This window comes from Pollicipes pollicipes, unplaced genomic scaffold (genome assembly GCF_011947565.3).
Source record: "Pollicipes pollicipes isolate AB1234 unplaced genomic scaffold, Ppol_2.1 Scaffold_4295;HRSCAF=5057_pilon_pilon_pilon, whole genome shotgun sequence".
Classification (NCBI taxonomy): Eukaryota; Metazoa; Arthropoda; class Thecostraca; order Pollicipedomorpha; family Pollicipedidae; genus Pollicipes; species Pollicipes pollicipes.
The window spans coordinates 32,848,265-32,872,063 of NW_023596461.1; the positions used below are offsets into that span (position 1 = coordinate 32,848,265).

The following is a 23,799-nucleotide window of genomic DNA, read 5'->3' on the forward strand; positions in this document are numbered from 1 at the left end:
GAAGGCGCTCATCCCGGGCTCCGGCGGCCCGATCCCATTAATGCCGCAATTATAGTCGGCAAATCGTTTTATTTCCTCCCGGACGGAATCGCCGATAATCGGATAGGCTCTGTAAAAACACTGCACGCACAGGGACCGGCTCCGGGTGCCGGCCTGGCCAGCAGGGGCGTCGCCAGGCACGGTTGAGGGCCGGCCTGACCAGCAGGGGCGTCGCCAGGCATGGCTGGGAGAGAATCCGTTCAACAGAGCCAGGGGGCGGGTGTGATGTGGATATGATTGTTTAGTTGCTGTCTGCCTTCAGGTCATAAGTTCTCTTAAATGTTTTAACAAATGGAATAAGTCAATACAACAAGTGAAAGCTCCACCGCAGACGGGTTGAACGCGCCCTATCGTCATTCCCATCTTTAATTTCACAACGCATGTTAACTATTGTATGCATGAGCCACTTTCACTAAAAAAGTCTCGTATTGATTGTGCTCCTGTCGTCTTTGTAGCTATTCAAACACCCGAGAGCTCCCAAATATACGCTTGTGGATGATTGCTAACAATTCACATTTCAGCAGCATGGTGCCAGCTCTCAGGAGCGGGACGACGTGGGCTCAAAACGCATCAACGCATGTGTTTCGGCCTGTCCGTATTCATCGGCGAGATTGAAAGCTTCGTGGATAGCCGCATCAGTCATCTTATTTCAAAATCGAAAGATGGCTCATTCTTGTTTTCCTTTTTCTCCTTCGGTCGCGTAGAAGCAGATTGCTGGTTGGCGATTTCAACGCATTGTAACCAACTAGAAACGCAGCACTGTCCGGAGATGAAAGACTGCATCAGAGCACAGTACAGTATCAAGAAGCCTCGAGAGCAAAGGGCTGGTAACTGCCGAGTGCAGCTTCGACCCTCGAGTAACTGCAGCGAAGAACACACCTCTAACCCACCATCCGCGCCGAAAACGCTCGCGCTTTCATTTTGTCAACAGCTTTATTATATCAACTTAATGAAACACTTTATACAGCAAGCTTTGGTAAGATTAGCACGGCCATGAACGCTTCGGTCTAGTGGCTCACACAATACCCAGTAGTGGTTACACGTTACACATGGAGAGATACTCCCTCCAAAAAACGCACAAAACGTGGACATAGTTTAACACCGAAAAACGAACTCCAGCTAAGTAGCCGGTGATACCAGAATCGAACAAGACGAATCCAATAAAGGCATTTGTGCTCAAAACAGTAGCTCTAGCTCTATTTGAATAGCAAAATGCTGAACACACGCCGACGCATAGACCCAAATAATGGACAACTGTTGATCGTTGTAGACTGCAAAACTCGCATTTTCCTTGTGCAATACTGGCACACGTATTTTGCCAGAAAACTAAGCAGCGTGCGTTATATTCAGCACACTCTTCCACTCACACAAATTGTCCTATTAAGTACTTACCTACCAAAACGCAACAAAAACTTTTGGGCCTACCTGACACCTCTCGGCACTACACACCCAGTCACATTCACATTCAAGGCACATCGAGTTAAATTCGAACGGCGTCGCAAATACTGTTACAGCGTAATACTTGCGGTGACTATAGAGCCGTCCGGCTTCCAGCCGCCCCTCAGGGGTGCTCCGCCCGGTCCGGCGCATCACGTGACACTCCAGCGCCGTCACGCGACCCCGGGCCGTCACGTGATCCCATCGCGGCCGTGTTGTGCGTCAGTCACACTCGATTTGCCGCCGCCGCGCGGCGCAGACACCCGCACTCGAAGCCTCAAACGCCCACCAAGCCCCGCGCTCAAAACAACAGCCGCTGCCGCCGGCGGGCGGCCTGGCGTCCACGCGGCCGGCAGGAACAGAACAACGGCACGCGCGCCGCGCGGGCGGCGCGCGTGCCTATCACCGGGCGCGGCGCGCCGCCTAACTGCAGAGGTCGCCGTTCTTCCGCAGCAGCTCCAGCCGCATCTCGTGCTCGCGCGCCTTCAGCCGCAGCGCCGCGATGCTGGACGTGCGCAACTCTGGGCTACCGGGCGAGAGGCTGGGCGCGGCGGCCGGCGGCGGCGGCGGCGGCGGCGGCGGCGGCGGCGGCGGCGGCAGCGCGCTCGGCGCGCCGCTGGACGGCGGCAGCGGCGCCGACGGTAGCGCCATGTTGGACAGCAGCGCCTTGTACTCGGGCGAGTCGAGCGGCGGCCGGTGCGCCGACAGGTTGGCCAGCAGGCTCTGGAAGGTGGGCGAGTACGGGCTGCCGAACGGCACCAGCGGCGGCAGCACGGCGCGGTAGTCGCGCAGGGCGGTCAGCGGGTGGCCCAGGTAGCCCGCGGGTAGCAGGCCGGCCGGCAGCAGGCCGCCCGAGAGGCGCGGCGAGCCGCCCAGGAACGGCGACTCGAAGGGCTTGCGCAGGTAGCTGAGGTGCGAGAAGGGCGGCTGCAGCGGCGAGATGGACGGTGCGCTCGACGGCATTGCCAGCGGCGTCTGGTACGGGTTGTACGGGTGCGCCTGCGGCCCCACCTTCTCCTGCTTGCGCCACTTGGCGCGCCGGTTCTGGAACCAGACCTGTAACGGCGGAAGACGGCGGTCAGCGGAACGGCGGGTCGCAGAGCAGCCTCAGTGGAGGCTAGCTCTTTTCACATGTGGTTGCACAGAGGCGCTGATTAACCCTTGGGTGGTTGGCCCATCGTGGCGTCTATTTTTGTTGGCTGGCTAATCCCGGCGAGACATGAGCATTGGCATCTGGTTGTGCAACCAAGCATGCAAGCCGCCGAGGTGCTCGTCACAATACCGCTCACCGCTGGGTTTTAACGCGGGCACAATAGTGTCCGGATTAGTACCGCTTTCTTGAGACCGAGACACTCAGTACTTGATGCCCGAAAGCTGAAAAGTTCCCTGAAATAAGCACTTTTCAATGACACCAGAGCGGTGCTATCGTCGGGCTCTCGATTTAAACGCCCAGCCGTCGAAACGCCTCATCGGAGCGCGTGCGCCCTGGCAACGGTTACAGCACGGCACTCCCTAGTTTCGAGCCTCGTCCGTCCTTCAATCACCGTTTTGTCACATCCAAACGGCGCTAACCTGGAAAGTGATCACGCCTTGCTTAATCGAGCGCAAACGCATTCTGCGCCTCCTGCTGGGTGCAGTTGGCGCCTCGTTACTCTAATGGGCGGTACGGCCCAGCCCTAGCCAGTCGCGTAATGATGTAAACGCAGAGGACAAGCGGGGTTATACTACTGAATGCAATCTTTGCAAGTGCTAACTACCATTCTCAGGCTAATAACTTGCAAGCGTTTTTCAAAAGCATCGGCAAGTGCGCTTATCCTGCCATTACAGGCTAATTAGGGAAATGCACATTGCTAGTTCTTTCTGCATACTGTATGGTCATTAAGGCGGAGTGCAATAGCAGCATGGTAAACAGCCCCGCATAAATCAACGCTGCGCTCCAAGGAAACCGAAGTGCAGTGGCCACTTACAGTTTGATGCAGTTTTATGAATGGTAATAATCTTTTACAGTTCGCCCATTGTCTATCTGCATTACGGTTTACTGCGGGGCTGCTCGGGGGGACTGAACGGGGCTATACTGGGCGGGCACAGGGCTGGTTCGTTCCTAGTCTGACGCCTGTCTGCGCCATCCACAGCAACGGATAAATGACCACATCATGTTCTCCCCTCCCCACTTTTCATTATCGGTCATAATTAAGTCGTTATCTGACTTTTTGTACAGTTTTTATCGATACGTATTTAAGCCGCGCTGTCGCGGCCATGTGACCAAATTGTCTTTCATTGTTCGAACCCTTTTTTCTATTACAGCGCGTCCTTCAAAGCGGCTAATTGGGTTACACACGGGAGCGAAGCCGTGTCTCTCCCAGACGGCGCCAGCGACGTCCGTGAAATGAGCCCGCGTCGCCCCGGGTCACCCGAGCGGCCCGCACCGCCGACCCGGGGTCAACGGCAGCAGCGGGCCGGCGGCGGTGCCTGACCCCGCAGGGCCCACCGCCGGGGCAGCGCGCCGGACCGCCACCTCTGGCGCGCCGGGAAGCGCGCTGTACCGCCCCCGGCGCGTCACGATTGCGAGGAGTTGGCTTTCCGACCCTTCGCATGGCGATGAACCGTCTGGCTTTGAGCTCTCCTCGCATCCACGCCGTTTTGGCACCTACTCGGTCAGCCCGTCGCCCCCCCCCCCCCTTCCCATGACTTGCGTCGTGGTTCCGGCGCGATCACCCTAGACTCCTATACGCCACCATAGTCTCTTACACCCCTGCCCCAGATTACCCGCGGTGGTGAAACGCTTGGCGGCCGCTTCGACCGGCGGCCAGGCCTCGCCGAGCGCGAGGACACAACGGTGCCGGGCGCGACAAAAACTCGCGGTCTCCCACCGACTCCGCAGGGGTCACGTGGTGTATGCAGACGCCGGCCTGATTGTCACGTGACGGCGCCGCAGTCTAGATAATAAATTTGGTCAACACTTTAACAGTAGAAATCAATTAGCTAGCGCCATAAATAAGGCGTGTACGGGTGAGTGCGACCGAGCGACGCGAGCGCTGATTGTTCATAAATTGCTGCGGCGACAGGTCGCATTGTATTTGCATAAGTAATGCTAATTCGGGGTCGATAAGAAACGCGAAGCAGACTGGCAGCGCGCGAAATTAAGCGTTAAATGTTATCAAAACACAGAGTAAGTTATAGCGCCATAACCGCTATGTGCAGCACATTCGCACGAGATGGGTAGCAGCCAGGAGGCACCTCAGCAAGTGTCCCCTTGTCCGTTATGGCCACCGTCTGAGTCAGTGGACCTCGTGCGCTGACTGTAACGGCCTCGTACAGCTTTAACGGTCCCGTGGTGGAGATATCTGCAAGACGGCAGCAGGACCGGATACAACTTTATCTGCATTATCTGCACTATCTGCACCGCTTTCTATCTCCTGTCCGTGCCCTCTCTCTCTCTCTCTCTCTCTCTCTCTCTCTCTCTCTCTCTCTCTCTCTCTCTCTCTCTCTGTCTCTGTCTCTGTCTCTGTCTCTGTCTCTGTCTCTGTCTCTGTCTCTGTCTCTCTGTCTCTCTGTCTCTCTGTCTCTCTGTCTCTCTGTCTCTCTGTCTCTCTGTCTCTGTCTCTCTCTCCTCTCTCTCTCTCTCTCTCTCTCTCTCTCTCTCTCTCTCTCTCTCTCTCTCTCTCTCTCTCTCTCTCTCTCTCTCTCTCCTCCTTGTCACTCCCCCAATCTTTCTCCCTCTCACCCTGTTCTTCTCTTCATTTCGCCGTCTCTTATCTTCCCATCACTCACACCTCACGCCAAACTGCAACGCACTTCGAGAACATTGATGACGGAAACGCCACCAAATCCGTGAAAATCGCCACAGTGCCCGCGCTGGCCTAAAGTCATTTTTAGGAGGCGAAACAACAAACAGCAGTCTTTAAACCGCACCGCATACGGAGGTGCAAGATAGTGCTCAGCTTCCCCAGCTTCTCCCATGCATCGATGACTAAAAAGCTAAAATCCCAAGCAAAGCTGGTGTGTCAGATTTGCACGCTAACACGTCGCCATTTAACGACGCTGCAAGTTGTAGTTTCTCTTCATGAGCACGGCTCCAGGTCGAAGGAAACAGCGCCTTGGCCGACACGTTCGCTCCTTGCTCGCTCGGCGCTGGTGCCGGAGACGGCTCCCGTCACCACCATCCTCCATTACTGCCGCGCCCGTATCCAAAGCGAATCACTAATTGTGACGATTTTTCATCGGCACATCAGCACGATTTACACGACGTCGAAGTGATAAATCTCGAATTACCGCAGACGATAAGCAGTGCCGGCCGTAAATTAGCTGGTGACTTTGACAGGGGCGGGCGCAGAGTGAGAGGTGGCCGACGGGGGCGGCGGCGGCGGCGCACAGCCCCGCTGCAGCCACACTCTGCGCCGGCCGGCCGCCCCTGGCGGCGCGGCGGCGCGGCCGGGCTGCGCGCGCCCCACGGGCGCGAGGCCGCCAAAAAACGCGCGCACGCGCGTCTTCACCGCGCGTGAGTAAAACCATTTCGTTGTCGCGTGCCCTGGCGGCGGGACTGATCGCTATCGGGCTTTTTGTGACCTGTTTGGCGCATTGTCTCGGCGGCCCGCCGGGGTGTGACACGGAGGTCACCGTCACCAGGGGAGGGGGAGGCCTGCTTTTGGACCGACCTGACTATGGAGGTGTCGCTGCGGTCCCCTCCCCCTCCCCGGAACTGCGGCACGCTGGTGGTGTTGGGGCACGTGTGAGGCAGGCGTCGTAATTTCAATGTATTTTATATGTGAGATAGACATCCGAAGTTGATGGCATGAGACCAGCAAAGGCGTGCTCCCTGCTCAGGTCAACCATCTCGAGTGCTGGTACGTTTGCATCCTGACTCGTCTCAAGACGCAGATCCCGGTGTTTTATGGTAGACATTCCGCCTGTGTAGCATTGCCTGCTTGAGTAAGGACAGCACGGAAAGAGAGATGGGTGCATCGCTGTTCGTTTCAGGCGAGCCATGCTGATCTAATGATCTAAGGGATGTACAGCTAATTGCTGGCATGTGTACACGCTATGCTCAGGATGGATCAGCCTAAATGCGTGCATGCAAATAAGGAACAACAATGCGTGCGTTTCCAAAGCCAATGCCAACGAAGCAATTGTACGGGGTTTGCTGACACCATTAACATAACGCGTCAAGCGTGAGCACGCGAACTATGAAAGGATGCAAAATAAAGCTGGAGCTGCATTAGATTACCAATTGCAGGGGTGTAGTTTTGCAAAATAAGTTACTGGAGAGCGAGCAGGGATAATCGCTGAGCCAAAAAATGCACTAAAAGCGAATTCTCACCAGATTTGACCCACCTTCCCCCAAAATTGGGCGGCTGGAGCCTTCGCCCAAACTGAACAGAAAAACACGCCACCGGTTGGCTGGTTGTCGTAGGCAAAAACAACTTGCTTATGACGCGAGGTGCGTTGCCCATTGCATGTCCATTACACAACCAGCGAAGAACGTGAGCAAAATATAACGAGCGCTCGCGACGAACAAAGGCGGCCCCATGATTCCAAAACGGCGGATTAGGACGAGAAGGAGCATGCCAGGCGCAGCCGGCCGTTCGGACTGCACGCTGATTATCATCAGGACATTTACATGCCCGCTGAGTGCGGCCAACAGTCGGCCAACAAGGCCTCCTTTGTTCGTCGCATGTGCAGCAATCATGCCCGCTTCCGCGGCATCTGGAGGGCGAGGTGGCCGGCTCGACACTGCACGCCCCGATTCCATCACACCGGCGACATAATTTGCCCGGCTCCCGCGCGCCACATGCTAGGACCTTCATCCGCGCGCTCGTTAATTGAAAGGAGGATACTTGTTGAAATGCCGAGTTAGCCCGCCGACGAATTAAGGTGCCATCGGGTGAGGAACGGGCGCGGACCGGCCGACCTGCCGCAGTCCGCCTGGCGTCCGGACAGAGGGCCAGCGACCGAGCGGGTCTCAGGGTGGCGCTGCTGGGGAGCGGACAGACAGACGGCGAGTAAATCGGCACGCCTGAGGGGGCCACCTGTGAGGGATGGTGCAGATAGGGCGGCGCGCTGGCGAGAAGGCCTCGGGTGACACTGAGGAAGCCCCCAGACAGCGGGCGGAGTCCGGAGCGGGGACCACCTCAGGCTGAAGCTGGGCATAAGTTACGGTGCAGAGAAGAGACGCCCAGTGTGGACACGCGAGGTTAACACTGGGAAAGGATCTACGGTGCTGAACTCGAAGGTGGTCGGCCCCGACTACCGTAAGTAGTGGGCATATTGAAAATAACGATACTGGGGTCCGTAGCACGGGGCTTAGTTATTTGGCGAAACTCTCATCAGGTATCATTATCATAAAGGGATCTACTGCCACTGACTGTCTTTTAACTCAGTTGAAAATTGATCATCATCGTATGGACAACACGGGAGCTACATGGTTTGCTTTTTCATGCTTATGTTATTTGACATAGTTTTATTTTATTTGAGAACATCAAGTATTTTATATATATATATATAAATATATATATATATATATATATATATATATATATATATATATATATATATATATATTATGCGTGCGTGAGCGAGCAAATAAAACCACACCAGAATATGATGAAGGTATAAGGGTATAATGGTAAGTGTGTATGGGATCCACGAGGTATTTCACATCATACACACTTCCAGGCAGATTATCACACTCTCCAGGGTATTTCATATTATATACATTTTCCAGGCAGATTATTACAAACGGCTACGTCAGATGACGCACAACAGTTAACGGCGTTTTCTGCTTTAATTATGGGCTCAGTCAAAGAGTCAGTTCCGACTCCGTACCCGAATATAACGGGAATGAAAGCTATGCAACGGGGAGGATGGAGGAGAGGATAGAGAGAATGTGACCTTCCGACTTTTTGTGAGAGTGACATTAACCCTGTGGTGATGCATCCAAAGAATGGACTTCGAAAGTGAGTTGGGCCCGCTGTCTTTTTGGGCTTCTTCTAACACCCCTGTAATTGAGCCAAATTGACTACAACACACATCGCACATTACAACTGATGCGCGCCGCGTCGTCTGTGACCTTACCAAGGTCAAACCAGCCCGGTCCGGTTCCTCTCAACCGGGTGAGAATGTCGCACTCCGGTGGCAGCGGGGCTGCGGTCGCGCCGGCCGGCTGGGGGGACGGCTCCCAGCCCCCGCCCGACACCAGCGCCACTCGACGGCCCCAACGGTGCGTGATCACGCCAACACGCCGTCGTAACGCGGACTGGTCTAGAATAAGTGGACTGCTAATGAAATGCTATAACGGACCATTTCGATGGCGCGGGCGGTGCGGCGTCGGCACGGCGAGGCGCCAGGACGGGCGTCGTTTAGAGGGGTACAGGTCAGCTCGCGGTCGGGAAGCACCCGGCTATTGTTGGCCCTTGCCCGCGCCGCTAAATTATGCAGGACGGCAGGAATAAAATGGATGTTAGAACAAACGAACCACATTACTTAAATGCAACACTCAGTAAAGGCAATTTGTAAAAGCCGGGAGCACTCCGCTGAGAAAGGGTTAATGGCATCTGCCTCAAGTATGGGAAGACATGCAACCCTGGCATCTACGCCCGAGCCAGGACACGGAGTCGAGCAGCTGCTGCTAGGACCTGCGGCATCCTCTCGGACACCAGCACCTGTCGGCCGAGGCGCAGCGGCGAACCTCGGAACACCTACTCATGACGTCATGGTCAACGGAAGGCTCCCAGTCCGCGTCACCACCGACGTCACAACGCGTCACGTCCTGATCACTACCCTGTCATGTCCTGTTCACTCCCCTGCCTCCATTCGTCACAGGCTGGCACCCCGCCTTCGCGAGCCGTGCTCGGGCGCCTGCGGCGGCAGGCGCAGCCCGTGCGCCAGCGGCGGCAGGCGCAGCCCGTGCGCCAGCGAGCGCAGCGGTTTTTACGCCGGCCGCCCCCGGGACTGGACGAATGCGCCGCTTGGCAATGATACACATTACGGTGACGAGAATCATTACATAACGACAGGCCTTTGACTCGCCTAATGAAAAGGTACGCTGAATATGGTAAAGATTACACACTATTTGACCGAATTACAGTTCGGGGCCATTACGAACGAGTGCGTCGAATTCAAATGCTTAGTTAATGGGTATCATCCTGCACGGTCGGGCCGACTGGATGATGGTGATATTAATTGGTCCGACATGATATTAATAACAGTAAGCGCGATTTAATGAGGGCTCCGTGTTGGGCCCTCGTGGCGCACGCTCTCCGTGTAATGATGGCTAAGTATACACGGCAGCGGCGGCGCGGGCTCCGGGCAGGGCGCCCGCTGCCCGCCAGGTCAACCGGCCTGCCCCGGGCACCGACGGCCGCCCGTCCCCAGCGCCGGCGGATCCCGGCCGCCCTGTCCCCAGCCAGCCTTCGACGCTGACTGTCCGAGGCGGGCTGCTGGGGACGGAGAGTCTGGCGGGCTCTGTGCGGAGCGACCAGTCCGAGCTTGCGCCAGGTGACGCCCCCTGGCGGACTCGAGTGAAGGCCTCCCATGATCCCGGCCAGAGCAGGTCATGACTTGTCAGGAAGCAGGAGCTCCCGCAGTGACGCCCACTGCGGCAGCTCCTGCTTCCCAGGCTCCCCATGCTTGGCCCGGCGAGAACCATGAGGGTAGGAGCAGAGGGTGTCGACTGGGCCTGTCTGACTGCCCGACCTGACCTGGCCGCCAGCGAGCCCTGGCCTAACCTGATCTGACCACCAGCGAGCCTTGGCCTGATCTGACTAAGCTACACAGGCCAGACAGCAGGAGTGTAGTTTCGCAAAATGAGCTGGGGGGGGGGGGGGGAGGGGTGCTAACATAGTGAAAATCATCCAAGCTGATCCACAAAATGCCAGTAGACAGGTTTTCCCGCGGATTTTGCCCCCTTTCCTCCCAAAGTTGGTGGGGTCCCACCACTCCAAACTTAACAGGAAACTACACCTCTGCCAGGCAGGTGGTCATCCAGTCCAGTTCAGGCCGGCGTCGGCGTCGGCGCCGGGCGCGCGCGGTGCCTCGGCGTCGCTAGGCGACCGACAAAACAAAGACGGCGGCAAAAACGACGCATTTGCGGCGACCGGGTCGCATCACGTCTAATTTGGTTTGAGCGCGGATCAGTCGCGGCCAGCATGTGCCCGCAATTGGTCCCCGGTTCCAGTTGATGGGGCCGCAGCGATACGTGATGCCACCCAGTTCGGAAAAAAACAACACGATAAGGCGGTCTTAGTGGCCGACATGGAATAATTTTCCTACCGCTAATGGCCAGAAATCAGGGCAAATGCTGCCAAATCCGATCAGGACAATTTCTAGGGTATTTGATGTGCTTCGGTTGTTAGCAGGCCGATGCATATTGATTGACTGTGAGCGGTAGGAGTAGGTTGTAGGGGAGCCCAATCGTATTACAGGATTAGGCGAGCGTTATTCCATTTTCCTCAATCATAAGCCTGCAGGCACCGGTCCTTGATATCGTAGCAAATAATGCGGCAATAAAGAAGATTTAGCTGCACGAAAAAGGAATTAGAGAAAGCTAGCGGATTTCCTTTACTAATTCTGCATATTTTTTCGGCTAAGTGGCGCGTTAGGTCCCTAGTGGAGAATGCGGAAAGTTACCACACAGTATCATGATAAGGCAATCAGTATAATTGAGAAATGAGAAATCCTCATAGTTAGTGTTAGGTGGGCTCTGACTGAGGGCAATTCCAACGTATAGTTCGATATCTTTACGCACTATGCGTCTATTCGTATACCGGAAACTAATCCGCCAGACTGTGACTGGTGGGTGACAAGACTGGCGGTAAAGGCACTAGCCGCTTATTATTTATGATCCTGCTTCATGCAATTTCATGAAGTGCTGCACTTTTTAAAGGCATCTTCATCACCCATTTAGCAAGGGAGAGTGCCCTGCAATTATTACTGCGCTGATTACTAGGTGGACGTCACGAAAACATCCTTTGTGCATGAACCGGGAACGCTGATATAAAATAATCCAGTGCAGGTAACAGCTAATACCCAACGTTTCAGCCTTTCGTTGTTCACACAACATCGTAACCCTAACGCTCCAATAATGTGCAAGCTGTCTTCTTCCAGAGGTACATTTGTAACCTTGCGATTTTTAAAAAATCGTGCTGATTCAGTTCGTTGATTCAAAATTCGAAAATTACCTTGTTGACTTGAAATTTTCAAGCGCACTTCCACTGCCCTTCTTTTCTCCCAAATCGCACCACAAATGACACGAGTATGTTCCGATCAGTATGGCACGCCTTCCCAGTACAAGCCTCTCGCTGCGAGCAGCTGGCGGTCCCGATCCAGCGCCGAGGACCTGCCACCCACCGCGGCCCGCTCCCTTCCGTCCAGGGCGACCCCTCGCCACCCCGCGACAACACTGCGCAGACGCGCTATTTAGCGAGTCAATTCATGTCAGGCGGCGCGGCCGGCGGCGAGAGGGCCGACACCGACCGCTCGCTAATCAAATGGTGCGACTGCTGGCGCCTCGGTTTGCGTGCGCGGCGCCGACCAGAGCCCGTGGTTAGGACGCGCATTACGGCGCCTCTGCCGCGGCCGGGCGCCGCCCCACAGGAAGGGGTGTCGCCACCCGGCCGCCGCGCCGGGCGGTTTTGATAAGTGCGCTCCGGCCGGGCCAGGGGGCGGCGGGGCGAGAGCGGGAGCGGCGGCGGGGCCCGGTGGCCGCTCGGGCCGGGCTGTGGGCCGCCGCGCCGGACCAGGGGACCGCGGGGCTCCGTGGCCGCTCGGTCCGGGCTGTGGGCTGCCGCGCCGGACCAGGGGACCGCGGGGCCCGGTGGCCGCTCGGACCGGGCTGTGGGGCGCCGCGCCGGACCAGGGGACCGCGGGGCTCCGTGGCCGCTCGGACCGGGCTGTGGGCCGCCACGCCGTCCGGGGAGGGCGGCGGGGCCCGGTGGCCGCTCGGGCCGAGCTGTGTGGCGCCACGCCGGTCGGGTAGGGCGGCGGGGCCCGGTGGCCGCTCGGACCGAGCTGTGGGCCGCCACGCCGGTCGGGTAGGGCGGCGGGGCCCGGTGGCCGCTCGGACCGAGCTGTGGGCCGCCACGCCGGTCGGGTAGGGCGGCGGGGCCCGGTGGCCGCTCGGACCGAGCTGTGAGGCGCCGCGCCGGACCAGGGGACCGCGTGTTTTGTTTTACATACATCTCGGAGTGCCGAGCCTTTCATGGGAAACAACGAGACAAACTCCGGAGACACGCATCAACCCAACTCAGATTGACACAAGATCTCATCCACGCTGGCTACCGCGCGGGGCTCGGTGGCCACCGCACGTACGCGCAGCTGAGCTGGCCACCGCACAGCCTCAAGAACAACAAAGTCAAATGTCGAATCACACGCCAACTCTCAACAGCGCCCCCGCGAAGGCACGGCAATCTCCCTCCGATTCTCTGCAGGTCAGCACAGGCCTCCCGGTCCGCGAGACGCGGGCCGTAACGCGACCCGGCGGCGCCGCCATTTCGGTCTCGCACACCCCCGCCACCGGAACACCGCAGCATTTGCATCGGCCGCTGACTCCGCCCCCCCCCCCCTCCCCGCGCAGTGCGTGTGCCCCGTCCCTCATCAAGCGGCGCTTCATTATTCCAATAAGACCCGGCCATTTTGGTGCCGTGCGGGGAGTCGCTCGCCTTCGCGCTGCGCTCACGACCGCGCTCGACGGTTCGCGCCAAAATTTACGACTTCCGGCGGGGAGCGCGGCCGGCGCGGTCCGTCCACGCCGTAATTGAATCGGCGGCCGCGGCGGTGCCGCGCCGCTGCAGCCGCCGCGACCGGCGCGGCGCGACGGCGGCGGCGGCGGTCACGGCGCTGCGGCGGCGATTGAGACGCTCCTGCGACCGACGGCGGCTACGGCTTGGGTCACCGTCAGCGCTGTGGGGCTTCCCGGGTCCTAAGGACGTCAGGAGGGGGGAGGCTTAGTGCTCCGGGGTCTACGTGCTGGGGCCAGGCGTGCGCCGCGCGTCGCGGGGCGCCAGAACTGCACCTACAACACTACAAATGAATACTTATGACATAAGTATGCTCCGAGCATGGCATACCTCCCCGGTGCAAGCCTCTCGCTGCGAGCAGCTGGTGGTCCCACCCTGCGCTGAGATGCCCAAGTGTTTGGTGCTGGCCACGGCGGCCATCACCGTGCACTGTTCACGTCACTCGGTGGCTTCTCTGGCCACCATGGGTGGCGTCACGACGCTCTTGCTGGAGGTGGGAGCCAATGTCACGATGAAGGACAAACTGAGGGAGTGTTGCTCATTTTCGCGAAGATGGGCGATAAGACATGACAGTTTTAAATACTTATTTAGAACGCCTTCGTGGTTCGGCGAAGTGCCCTGATTTCGGTCACTGGATCAGCTTTTAGTGCGGGCAGATGACCGGCAATAGAGATTTAACAGCCCTTCGAGCCGTCCAGATATTGTGCTGAGTACTTCTGTCATTACATGCAGGTCTATGAGCCCTCATAAGTGAATTAGGCAAAGTGGTCCTTAGAATTGTGGTCCCCGGCTGCCTATCGTTAAATGCAGCGATACCTGGAAATGAATATTGACCCTGCTACTTCGAGCAGTGCGGTGGGCTGCAAATGATTCGGTCCACGCTACCTTCCATGAAAGGAACACTGCCGAACAAGTCCCAGACCGATGAAAGAGGCAGCGGGACAGTAAGACAGCTTGTGTTGCACTCTAAGTTAATATTACGTAAGTTTTAAGGTAAACACCGCGGTGAGTGATGAGAAAGGTGGTAGGTTTATAAGCTATTTTACCAGCGTTTCAGCTGCACGAAGAGCTTGCTGCTATAGCTTTTCTGAGTTAGAATTTATGTGACCTTTTTGCTAAGATTTAGACATCTTTTTCAGACCCTCTATTCAAAAATCTAAAGGTATCCAATTAGATCTGAGTGGACTAACTGCAAGATTATTCAATGTGGCAAGCTATAATGAGTAGGACTGATGACGTCATTTACCCTGTTCCCTGCGGGCTGTGATATTCAGGTTAACCTGCCGGGGCAGATTCTGTTGTCACGGAGATCTCCAGGACTACCTGTTTAATTCTGTTGTCACGGAGATCTCCAGGACCACCTGTTTGATTCTGATAGAAGGAGTGCAGTTCGATTCGAACCAAGGAGACCCTCATTTGCAAAGCCCCCAAATGCAAGAATTCCGAAAATGGGAAGCCTGGGGAATCTCAGGAATCACCATCAGAGTCACCTCTCCTCGTCAGCCCACGACTTGAGTATCTCCATCTTTCAGTGCTTGAGTGCGCTCCTGCCAAATGTCCATTAAGTATGTTCAGCGTGGTGACTGCGTAGTTGTCAAACTTGCTTACTCGTATTTTACTCATAAATGCGATGGTAGCGCACCCTCGCCTTTCTTTCGTCTCGCGGAACGCAGACTGGGAATGAGAGCCTCAAGTCGTCGATGCTGAGCATTTCTGTTTTGACAGCCTGACGCAATGCGCACATTATAATGGTTCCAATACAAGCTAGCCAGAGCAAAACAGTGTCAGTAATGCGCCAGCATGCTCCCCTTTTTCCAGCACCTGAGTGCGCCTATTCCATAACATGCATGTACATGCCCATTGTGCATGCTGTATGTGACGGTGTGAATCACACCTCGGTTTGACCCGAAATGCAGCGTAAGTGGACTGCGCAGCCTTGAGTTTGATACCCTCTTAACAGAGCAGATTATGTGCCAAGGAAGAAGGCCTGGAATCACCTCTCCGCGATCCACTTCTTGAAATTTTGGCGGAAACTGTGTACAGTGATTTATGAAAAGTCATAGAATTCTGGGGCTCCGCAGTGCACAATTGAAGTGCCCTGGGAAGGAGAGAGGGGAAGGGCAGAACCTGCTCCCCTCAGGGAATAAGATTAAGTTCGGGTTAAGCCCCGAACGGAAAATTCTAAGATATTCGCTCGTGTCACCGTTCTCAGAGCCCGTACGGGGATGAAATAACATTTGTTAATGCCACTTGGAGCTGACATCATAGGGAACGAGTTCGCCACGACCACCCGGCTTTCTGGCCGGGTGGTCGTGGTGCACTCGCTGACAGGTTCAGAGAAGCGAACGCAGACCCAGGCACGGCCAATCGCTGTCAGGCTCAGACTTGCCCCCGAAGTCTCTCTGCAGGCTCCTTCTGACTCCCTGTGTCCTCCTCCGGCCTACCAGCTGCCTTCTGCTGACCTCTCCGCGGCCTCCTTCCGGCCTCCTCGCAGTCTCCGCAGCGCTCCCGCGAGCCTCGCCGACCGCGCGCGGTCCGCACGAGCCGAGGTGGCGTGCACGGCCGGCGCGCACCGCGCTGGGCGGACGGCACGCCGCGCTGGGCGGACGACACGCCGCGCCGGGCGGACGGCACGCCGCGCTGGGCGGACGGCACGCCGCGCTGTGCGAACGGCACGCCGCGCTGGGCGGACGGCGCGCCGCGCTGGGCGGACGGCACGCCGCGCTGGCGGACGCCGCGTCGGCGTTGGCGTCTTCATCTTCGGCACGACGCAGTTCATTGCCAAGCGGCTGGGATGATAGCGTCGCGGATCGGCCGCAGCGCGGTCGGGAGGCCGCGCGGGCCGGCCACGGAGGTGGCGAGGCGGCCTCCTGAGTCGGGCTTTATTCTGAGCATTCGAGGTACGGGCCTAATCCAGCCAGTACCGGAACAGCGACAGGGGCGTCATAGCTCTCGCCTGGCGTCTGTTTAAGATATAGATAGCGTGGTAGTGTCAGGCTGTTTGGTTGGGGGAGGCTGTTTCATGATTGAAATGTTTAAGGGAAGGTTTACGACAAGTCAAATCCACTCTTTCTTGGCAACTGGGGAGGAGTCGCTTTCCTGCGTTCCTCTCCACCTGGAGCATCACTCCCGACACTGTTCGCGGGGAGGCCTCGCGACACTGCCTGCGGGGAGGCTTTCTGACGCTGTCCGTGGGGAGTTCTCCCGACACTGTCCGCGGGGAGGCTTCCTGACGGTGTCCGCGGGGAGTTCTCCCGACACTGTCCGCGGGGAGGCTTCCTGACGCTGTCCGCGGGGAGTTCTCCCGACATTGTTTGCGGGGGGGGGGGGTCTCCCGACACTGTCTGCGAAGAGTTCTCCCGACACAATTTGCGGGGAGTTCTCCCGACACTGTTCGCGGGGAGGCCTCCCAACACTGTCTGCGGGGAGTCCTCCCGACACTGTCCGCGGGGAGGCTTCCTGACGCTGTCCGCGGGGAGTTCTCCCGACACTGTTTGCGGGGAGGTCCCCCGACAATGTCTGCGAGGAGTTCTCCCGACACAGTTCGCGGGGAGTTCTCCCGACACTGTCCGCGGGAAGCTCTCCCGACACAGTCCGCCGAGAGTCGGCGAATCCGTGTCGTGCGTCGTGTTTGGCCACAGTTGGCCAATGCCGGGCGGGAGGGAATGAGTTCTGCACGCGGTAATGGGTTCGATACATGCCACCTCTTGGCAGCGATCGGTCGCACGACAAAGGAAGCATAGCATGGCCACGTGTCAATTGCCTGGGCGCTGCACCCGAACAATACGGCATTCCGCTATAGCTCGGGCCTTTGGCGCCTCATCACTCCCCCGGGAGCCATATGACGGCTGGTAGACAAATGTGAACCACTTTCATTGGATGTCCGTTGGCGTGCCCACAAAAGTTTAGATCGACACGTGCCACTTTGTCCATTGGCCCACTAGTCCACTCCGCGGCTCTGGGCGGGCGGCAGGGCACTGGACTGGCCTTCAAGTCGTAGACGGGTCATTCGTCACTGTCCTACACGTCTGAATCGGGTGTCGAAAGATGAAAAACGCCAATGTCTTGGGCCCATGTGACAAATGTTGCACTTATCCTCTGATTAATCAGAGTCACCATGCCTCTATTATCCACCAAATATATCCGACGACAGCGGTCGGCATCTTTTGAAGGCCATAAAGGAGCAGGAAAACTGCCGACTAAGTAAAAGTCATAATGCAGAAGATCTACGCTTGTTTTTTTCCCAGCATTATCCCGCGTGGTCTTTGGCTGGTTTTATCTCAACCACTCTTAAAATGAAAGCACTCAACGGAGTACCAGCTCAAATCCTAGAGCGGATTATCTCTCCGTGAATCAAGCCGAGTAGTTCCATCACGACCGATGGAGTCATTGGGAGAACATCACCTCGTCGTCTGTCGCCGGCGCATGCGCGGTCCACGCCGTCTGCTGGGCCCACCTCGGGCGTCGTTCCCACCCATATATTAGCCAAATAACAGTGTCCGCGCTGTCGCACACCAATTGCCCTCTCCGTGCCATCATCGAATTAGCGCTCCCCCCCCCCCCCCCTCTACCGGACCCGCTCCGGGAAGTCGTTAACGGCGGTCGAGCGTCGTGCTCGTTCCGCGGCGACACTGACTGCGAGTGTCGCGGCGCGGCTGCATGCCGGGCGACACTCGGCGCCCGGCGCCCCCGCCCCCTCCCACTCCCAACCGGGTCCCGCCGCCGTGTCACGGAGGCTTGACAGGCCCCGTTCGGTAACGCCCGGCAGGTGACGTCATAATTGTGCTCACGACTCGGCTGATTGGCCTTGGGGGCGGGCGGGCCGGCGTCGACAGGCGGCGACGGCCGTTGCGTGCGCGGGATGCGTGCGCCCACCCGCCGCCGCGGACGCCGATCAAATCAACAGAAGAACTAATGGTTCGCTGTTGCCTGGTGCATACAAAGTCTGAGGGATCGAATCCCAGGGAGATCGGGTTTTTGATGCGGCGCTGAGGACGCCGCGGTCCTGCACTGCATGTGTGCAGCTGTTTGCAGGCTCCCTGGAAGGCCTGCATGACCTGAGTTCATCCACCGCCAGCTGGTTAGCGAGTTGGTTGAGGCAGATAGCGTTCAGGCAGTCGCAGCCCCGATTTAAGTCGCCAGACAAGATCACGGTAAATCATATGTGAACAGGCTGCCATTCAACTGCAATACCCTTCAGCAAGCGTAATGCACGATGTGTCGCGATATTTGAGGCCGACCACAATCGGCCCAAGCGTCGAAGCAGAGAAAGAAGGCATTCCACACCAGCTGCTGGCACGCGAGCATGACTGCATGCTCACCGTTCGTCATGGGGAATGTTCGCAAGCGCGTCACACCGGTCGCGGCATCGCCAAAGCTCCCCTGTGTCCACTCAAACTGCCCAGCCACAGGCGGTGTTGGCAGCTGAACGTCCGCTCAAACTGCCCAGCCACCGGCGGCACTGGCAGCTGACAAAGGCCCATGAACTCACATTCACATCTAATGCTTGTCACAAAGAGAAAATATATTGGGAAACGCAAGGGGTTCCATGGGCTTTAAGTGATCTTAGTGAAGGTGGTCAGGAGTCGCACGCCCCTCCTCCCGCGCGGGATGAGGGGGCCGGTCTTTACACGAAGAGCTCTACCCGACGCCAGGCCCAATCCTCAACCGTCGCCGCGACCCCATACCACTACCAACCATTCGCGGCTGGTTAGCATGATCCATGCCACTAAAGCGGCAACACACCAATTACGCGCCCCGTCGACACGGCCGAGCGCGGCGAACAGCGTGATGCGTGCTGCCGGGCGGCGGGGCGAATCGCTTTTTAATACTGGAGAGTGAGCTGGGCTGACCTGGCCGTCTGCGGGCCGCCGGGCGGCGGCGGCGGCGGCGGCGGCGGGCGGCGCGGCGCCGCTGCCCGGCCCCGCTCCGGCCCGGTAGCGTGGCCGAGCACCGTCAGGCGGCGGCGCGACACTGGTTCCATGCAGAATCGGCGGTCGCGCGGCGGCGATACGGGCCAGTTTGCCGTGCGGCGCGGCCGGCGAGTGGACCGAATGCGAGCGGGGCGATCCGCCGCCGGCGACGGAATTAGACTGGTCATTGTCAGCTCCAGGCGGCGTGCAGACGATTTCGGCGCGCCGCACGCCGCGAGGCGCACCGTCGTAGGGTTGTCTCCGCTGGCAGGCGGGGCGGGGCAGGTGGGGCGGGGATTGAGCGCTGTCGTCGGCGGTGACCAGTGGCGAGTGCCTGATGCGTGGTCTGTACGCACACGCGCACTCATGGCCCAGTCTGCTGGCCCTCATCCCTCATCGCATCGATCAGCTGCGTTCATTCGACATTGAGCGGTCACCTGCACCGGGACCGTCGCCTCTCCTGCCCGGATCGTCGCCGTCGACGACACGCCGGAGGATCCGCGCGGCGCGGCGGCGCCGGCGCGCCGTCGCGGCGTCCAATTAAACGCTGGCGCCGGCCACCGGCCAGCCCAATCACCGGCCCGGCTGGGAACCGGCCGCCACCAATCACGCGCCTCCCGCGCCGGAAATGAAGAGCAAATAACCTAATTGATGGTCGTCGCGCGCAGAGCCGGGATCCATTTCCAAGTCGCGCGCGGCGCGGCGGCGCAAACAATCTGCGCGGCGGCGCGCGCTCGTTTATCTCGTCCCCAGTTGCATATTTATACGAGGCCGGTGCGGCGGCGCGGCGCGGCAATTCGTCTTGCGGCGGTTGCGGCGCGGCCGGCGCTGCGTCGCCGATCCGGGAAGGCTGCCATACTTCACCCCCGCCCACTCGCGGGCCGCCGGTATTAATCCTATTAGCTGTGGAATTTTAACCAATCCACCAGAGCAGGTATACAAACAAGTTGTGACTAATTAAATTAGCGTGAAATGAGGTGGGGTAGGCGGGTGAGGGCGATAAAAATAAAGCATTGCCCCGGCCGAGCCGCAAGTACGTGTTTATGGTTGCCACGAGCTTTTTCCCGTGGTCAGACCCGTTTAAGCAACACGATACTGCGGCCGATATTTTAACACTTATCTCGTTCTCATGCTAATAAGGATGCAGCGTAACGTCCATGGCGCGCTCTTTGCCCGCCAAACGCTTCCCTGACATGAAATATCGGCGGCCGATTCGCGTCCGAGGGTATGCTGCAGAGCGATGGACTCTGTTTCCGAGTACCAAACGCCCAACAGCCGGGCCGAGGAATGCGAACGTTGCCGCCCGCCTACGGACAATTACCGGCCCGACCAGCAATTGCCCGGGGCGCTTTGCAAGGCTGCTTCGGAGAGTGGCTCGCGTGCTTTCTCGATGAGTCGGCACACGTGCTGGGAAATATTAACTGTAACTGGGAAATCGACTCAGAGTGGAAAGGCCAGAATTGATCGCCTCGCTTCCGTTTGAAGCCAGATCAACGACGCAGTGAGGGTGGGCTTTGGGGAGAGGCTGGCGTGAAACAGTGATTCAGACTCGGGGCCCTCTCCGGGCCGAGACGAAAGAAAAAATCACATTCGCAAGATGAATGGGCCGCACTTGCATTTCGCGATTGGGGAGCGTGGTTTGCTTGGCATTCGGCCGTACCCGCCCCCCATTACTTATAATAAGGTCACGTTGTTCACACCATAAATCTTGGCGTCCTTGTTTGCCGTTGGGGAAGGCTGCCATCGCCCGCCATTTTTCAAGGCTCCTCTGCGCATGACAGCCGCAGTCAATTTTGCTCGCCGCCGACCTGCTAGCCGCGCCGTGTCCGCCGCCGTCTCTCAGAGACCACGGCCCTGCCGCCGCCCGCCCGGCGCACCCATCCGGCCGCCGACTCCGCCGCCGCGGCGCCCATGGGCCATCTGGCAGCCCGGGTCCCGATCTGGCAGCCGGTCACGGCCGGCGGCGGGCGCTCGCTTGCGTGCGGCCTCTTTGTCCCGGCGGCTAACAGGGGGCGGCGCGGACGACAACAGTCATACATTAGGCAAACAGTATGACTGATGGCCCGGCGGAGGTAATGGCTCGATGGTGTGATGACATGAATCGCCGCGCGGCCGGCGGCGTGGTATCTGGCGCGGCGACAGCGCGGCCGCCTATCGCCCGCCGCCGACGCCATTTGGAAAGCAGCCCTGCTCTGATTGTGACGGTCACGGCGCGTGACGCGCCGGCGCCGGACGGCGCGCGCCGGGTAATCACCCGGTCGCCATGGCAACCGACGAGAAAATTACCCATTCAATGTACTTAATATGGGAGTTTTCGGACGTTGGTGAAAAATGCAAATTAGCGATGCCTACGTTGGAATAGTGGGGAGCTCATGACCATGGCGCTGTGTTATTTTGTACGGAACGTCATTGTTAATGAACGCTTAATGCAACATGCAATTTGTGATGAATGCAGGACGACTCACAATTACGGATTGGAACACAGACAAATGACGGACGGAAAGATCCGTAGTTCCTGCAGTCATCCTGTTTATAGGGCTCTAAAGCCCGAAGCTACAAACTGCGCCTGAAATTGGTATACTGCATATAATCGTTTTACTACACTCGGAGCGCATTAAAAGACCGATGCTCAAATAAAAATTAAATTAGATTGGGAGCGCCATTGTGCGCGCCGTAGGACGGCGGAGAACCGAGGCCGTCTGTGTGGGAACTCCCTCCGCTCGGATGGCCCGTGTAATCGTGCCGGCAGAGAGCGGCGGGAAGCGAGACGTACCTGTATGCGCGCCTCTGTCAGGCCGACTTTCATCGCGAGCTCCTCCCTGAAAACAGAAAACGACACTCAGACGGCGTCGAGCGTCGACAAGTTTCGCTGCAAAGCTCGAGTGTTGGGCGCTGGTAAGAACACTCGCCCGGTAAACAATGCAAACGATCGGCGACGGGCTCGTCAAGTGTCGACGCTTTGTGTCAGAAGATACGCGCAGCTGGGCTGCGTTGATTCGGTGAGGAAAGGGAAAACTTGCCTACATCAGCAGAAAGACCGGATGCCAAAAAGGCGGTACTTGCCATCCGATTCATCCGGTCATGAAATAGCTCCGACCGGTGGCCATCCAACCTCCCAAGCAGTCCGACCTCTGGCCTATCCAGGCATGACCTATCTAGGCCCGGTGTATTCTTACTCCTCTGTATCCTAGCTTCTTACTCCCTAGCTACTGATGTTTGAGACTTGGTCGTCTAAACGACTTATGGCTGTTGCGTAGTCCTGAATGACATCTCACTCACGTGGTACATGTAAAACAATGACAATTTGTGTTAAGTTACCCTACTGTAATGAGCTCCCCCAATTAAGTCCGGCATATGAAAAATGATATTTAACAGGCGGGTTTCTGAAATTCTGAACTACAAGTGATTAGCTCCCCATTCAGAATAAACATACTGAGTTCTCCATGATGCGAACCGGCATAACAGCATGCATTCGACATCCCACAGTCGTCAAGCTCGCTGAGTCCCCATCATTCAGATAATGACAACCTGTCTGCATCATATCACACACACAGTAACCCCGTCGCCAGCTGCGGTGGAGGTACTCAAGGGAATGCTCCAGCGAACAGGGTCGCAGCTCCGTGAAACAGGTTGATGGAAGGCTAAGCACGATGTCAGCCGGCTAAAGGTGTACCCAATGGCTGATTTCTTTTCGCGTTAGAGCGACAGCTTTGTCATTTGGAGGGCCTTGGTTTGGAAATTTTAATTCTTCTCCAGCCCCTTTGCTCTTGACGGCAGGTAGGGCCAAATGGAACCAGAAACCGCGGAAAACGTCACCGCAGGGGTATCCATTTTCATCCTTTTTATCCGCTTTTTGCATTTCTTGAATTACGTTCAGTAGACTAGTTGGACAGGACCGTTGCCAAGTTGGAGGACTCAACTATGAGTTTGGAGGGCAGCGCGCTCAAGGTCCGTGACTTAGCCCCCCCCCCCGTCCCGCCACGCCCCCTCACCTGGTGAAGACATCCGGGTAGTGGGTGCGCGAGAAGGCCTTCTCCAGCTCCTCCAGCTGGAAACTGGTGAAGGTGGTACGGTAGCGACGCTGCTTCCGCTTGGGCGGGAACTCGGCGTCCATCTCGACGTCGCCGGCGGCGGTGGCACCCTCGGCGCCCTCGCCGCCACCGGCCGCCTCCTCCTCCTCGTCTCCCTCGCCCTCCACATCGATGGGCCGGTCCTCGTCGCTGGCGGCGGCGGCGGCGCGCTGCCGCTCCGACTCGGCGCCCTCGGCGGCCGGGGTCATGTCAGCGCGCACGCGCAGCAGCTGGACGGCATCCTTGGGCGCCGGCGCCGCGTCCGGGCCGGCCGGCGGCGCCGCGCGCTCCGACACTCCCATGGGCAGCGGCGACGGGGGCCGACTGGCCGGGCGCTCGCTCGCTGGCTCCGGACTGGCGGCCGCCCGCGGCGTCGAGTAATCTGCCGGCGGAGGGGTCAGGTCAGCGGAGGCGGGTCACGAGAGGCCGGTCACCGGGTACGGCCATGGCAGGCCGCATAGATCAGGTCACCAGGTTATCATGGCGGGTCGCATGGGTCAGCTGGCGAGGGTCAGGTTACAGGGTACGCCCACGGCACGTCGTATGGATCAGGTCATGGGGTCAGGTTACCGGAGTCCGGTCACAGCGGTCGGGTCAGTGCAGGGTGTG

At 58.1% G+C, this 23,799-nt stretch overlaps 1 protein-coding gene across 1 annotated transcript; it reads right to left on the reverse strand.

The window, feature by feature from the left end:
- Positions 1 to 968: 968 nt before the first annotated feature.
- al (aristaless related homeobox) lies at positions 969 to 23,378 on the reverse strand. Its single transcript, XM_037220484.1, has 4 exons — positions 23,113 to 23,378; positions 21,894 to 21,939; positions 2,099 to 2,532; positions 969 to 2,035 (listed from the first exon to the last, which is right to left on the reverse strand). The coding sequence occupies exons 1-4, from the start codon at positions 23,232 to 23,234 to the stop codon at positions 1,900 to 1,902; spliced, it is 738 nt and encodes a 245-aa protein (XP_037076379.1). The 5' UTR covers positions 23,235 to 23,378; the 3' UTR covers positions 969 to 1,899.
- Positions 23,379 to 23,799: the final 421 nt, after the last annotated feature.

Bases quoted from the DNA above. Each gene is read 5' to 3' on its own strand.
- al (XM_037220484.1), bottom strand. From the start codon at position 23,234: ATGGACGCCGAGTTCCCGCCCAAGCGGAAGCAGCGTCGCTACCGTACC. The intron at 2,533-21,893 runs GTACGTCTCGCT...CCGCCGTTACAG, and splicing joins TGACAGAGGCGCGCATACAG to GTCTGGTTCCAGAACCGGCG. The intron at 2,036-2,098 runs GTCCAGCGGCGC...GCCGCCGCCGCC, and splicing joins CCGTCGGCGCCGCTGCCGCC to GCCGGCCGCCGCGCCCAGCC.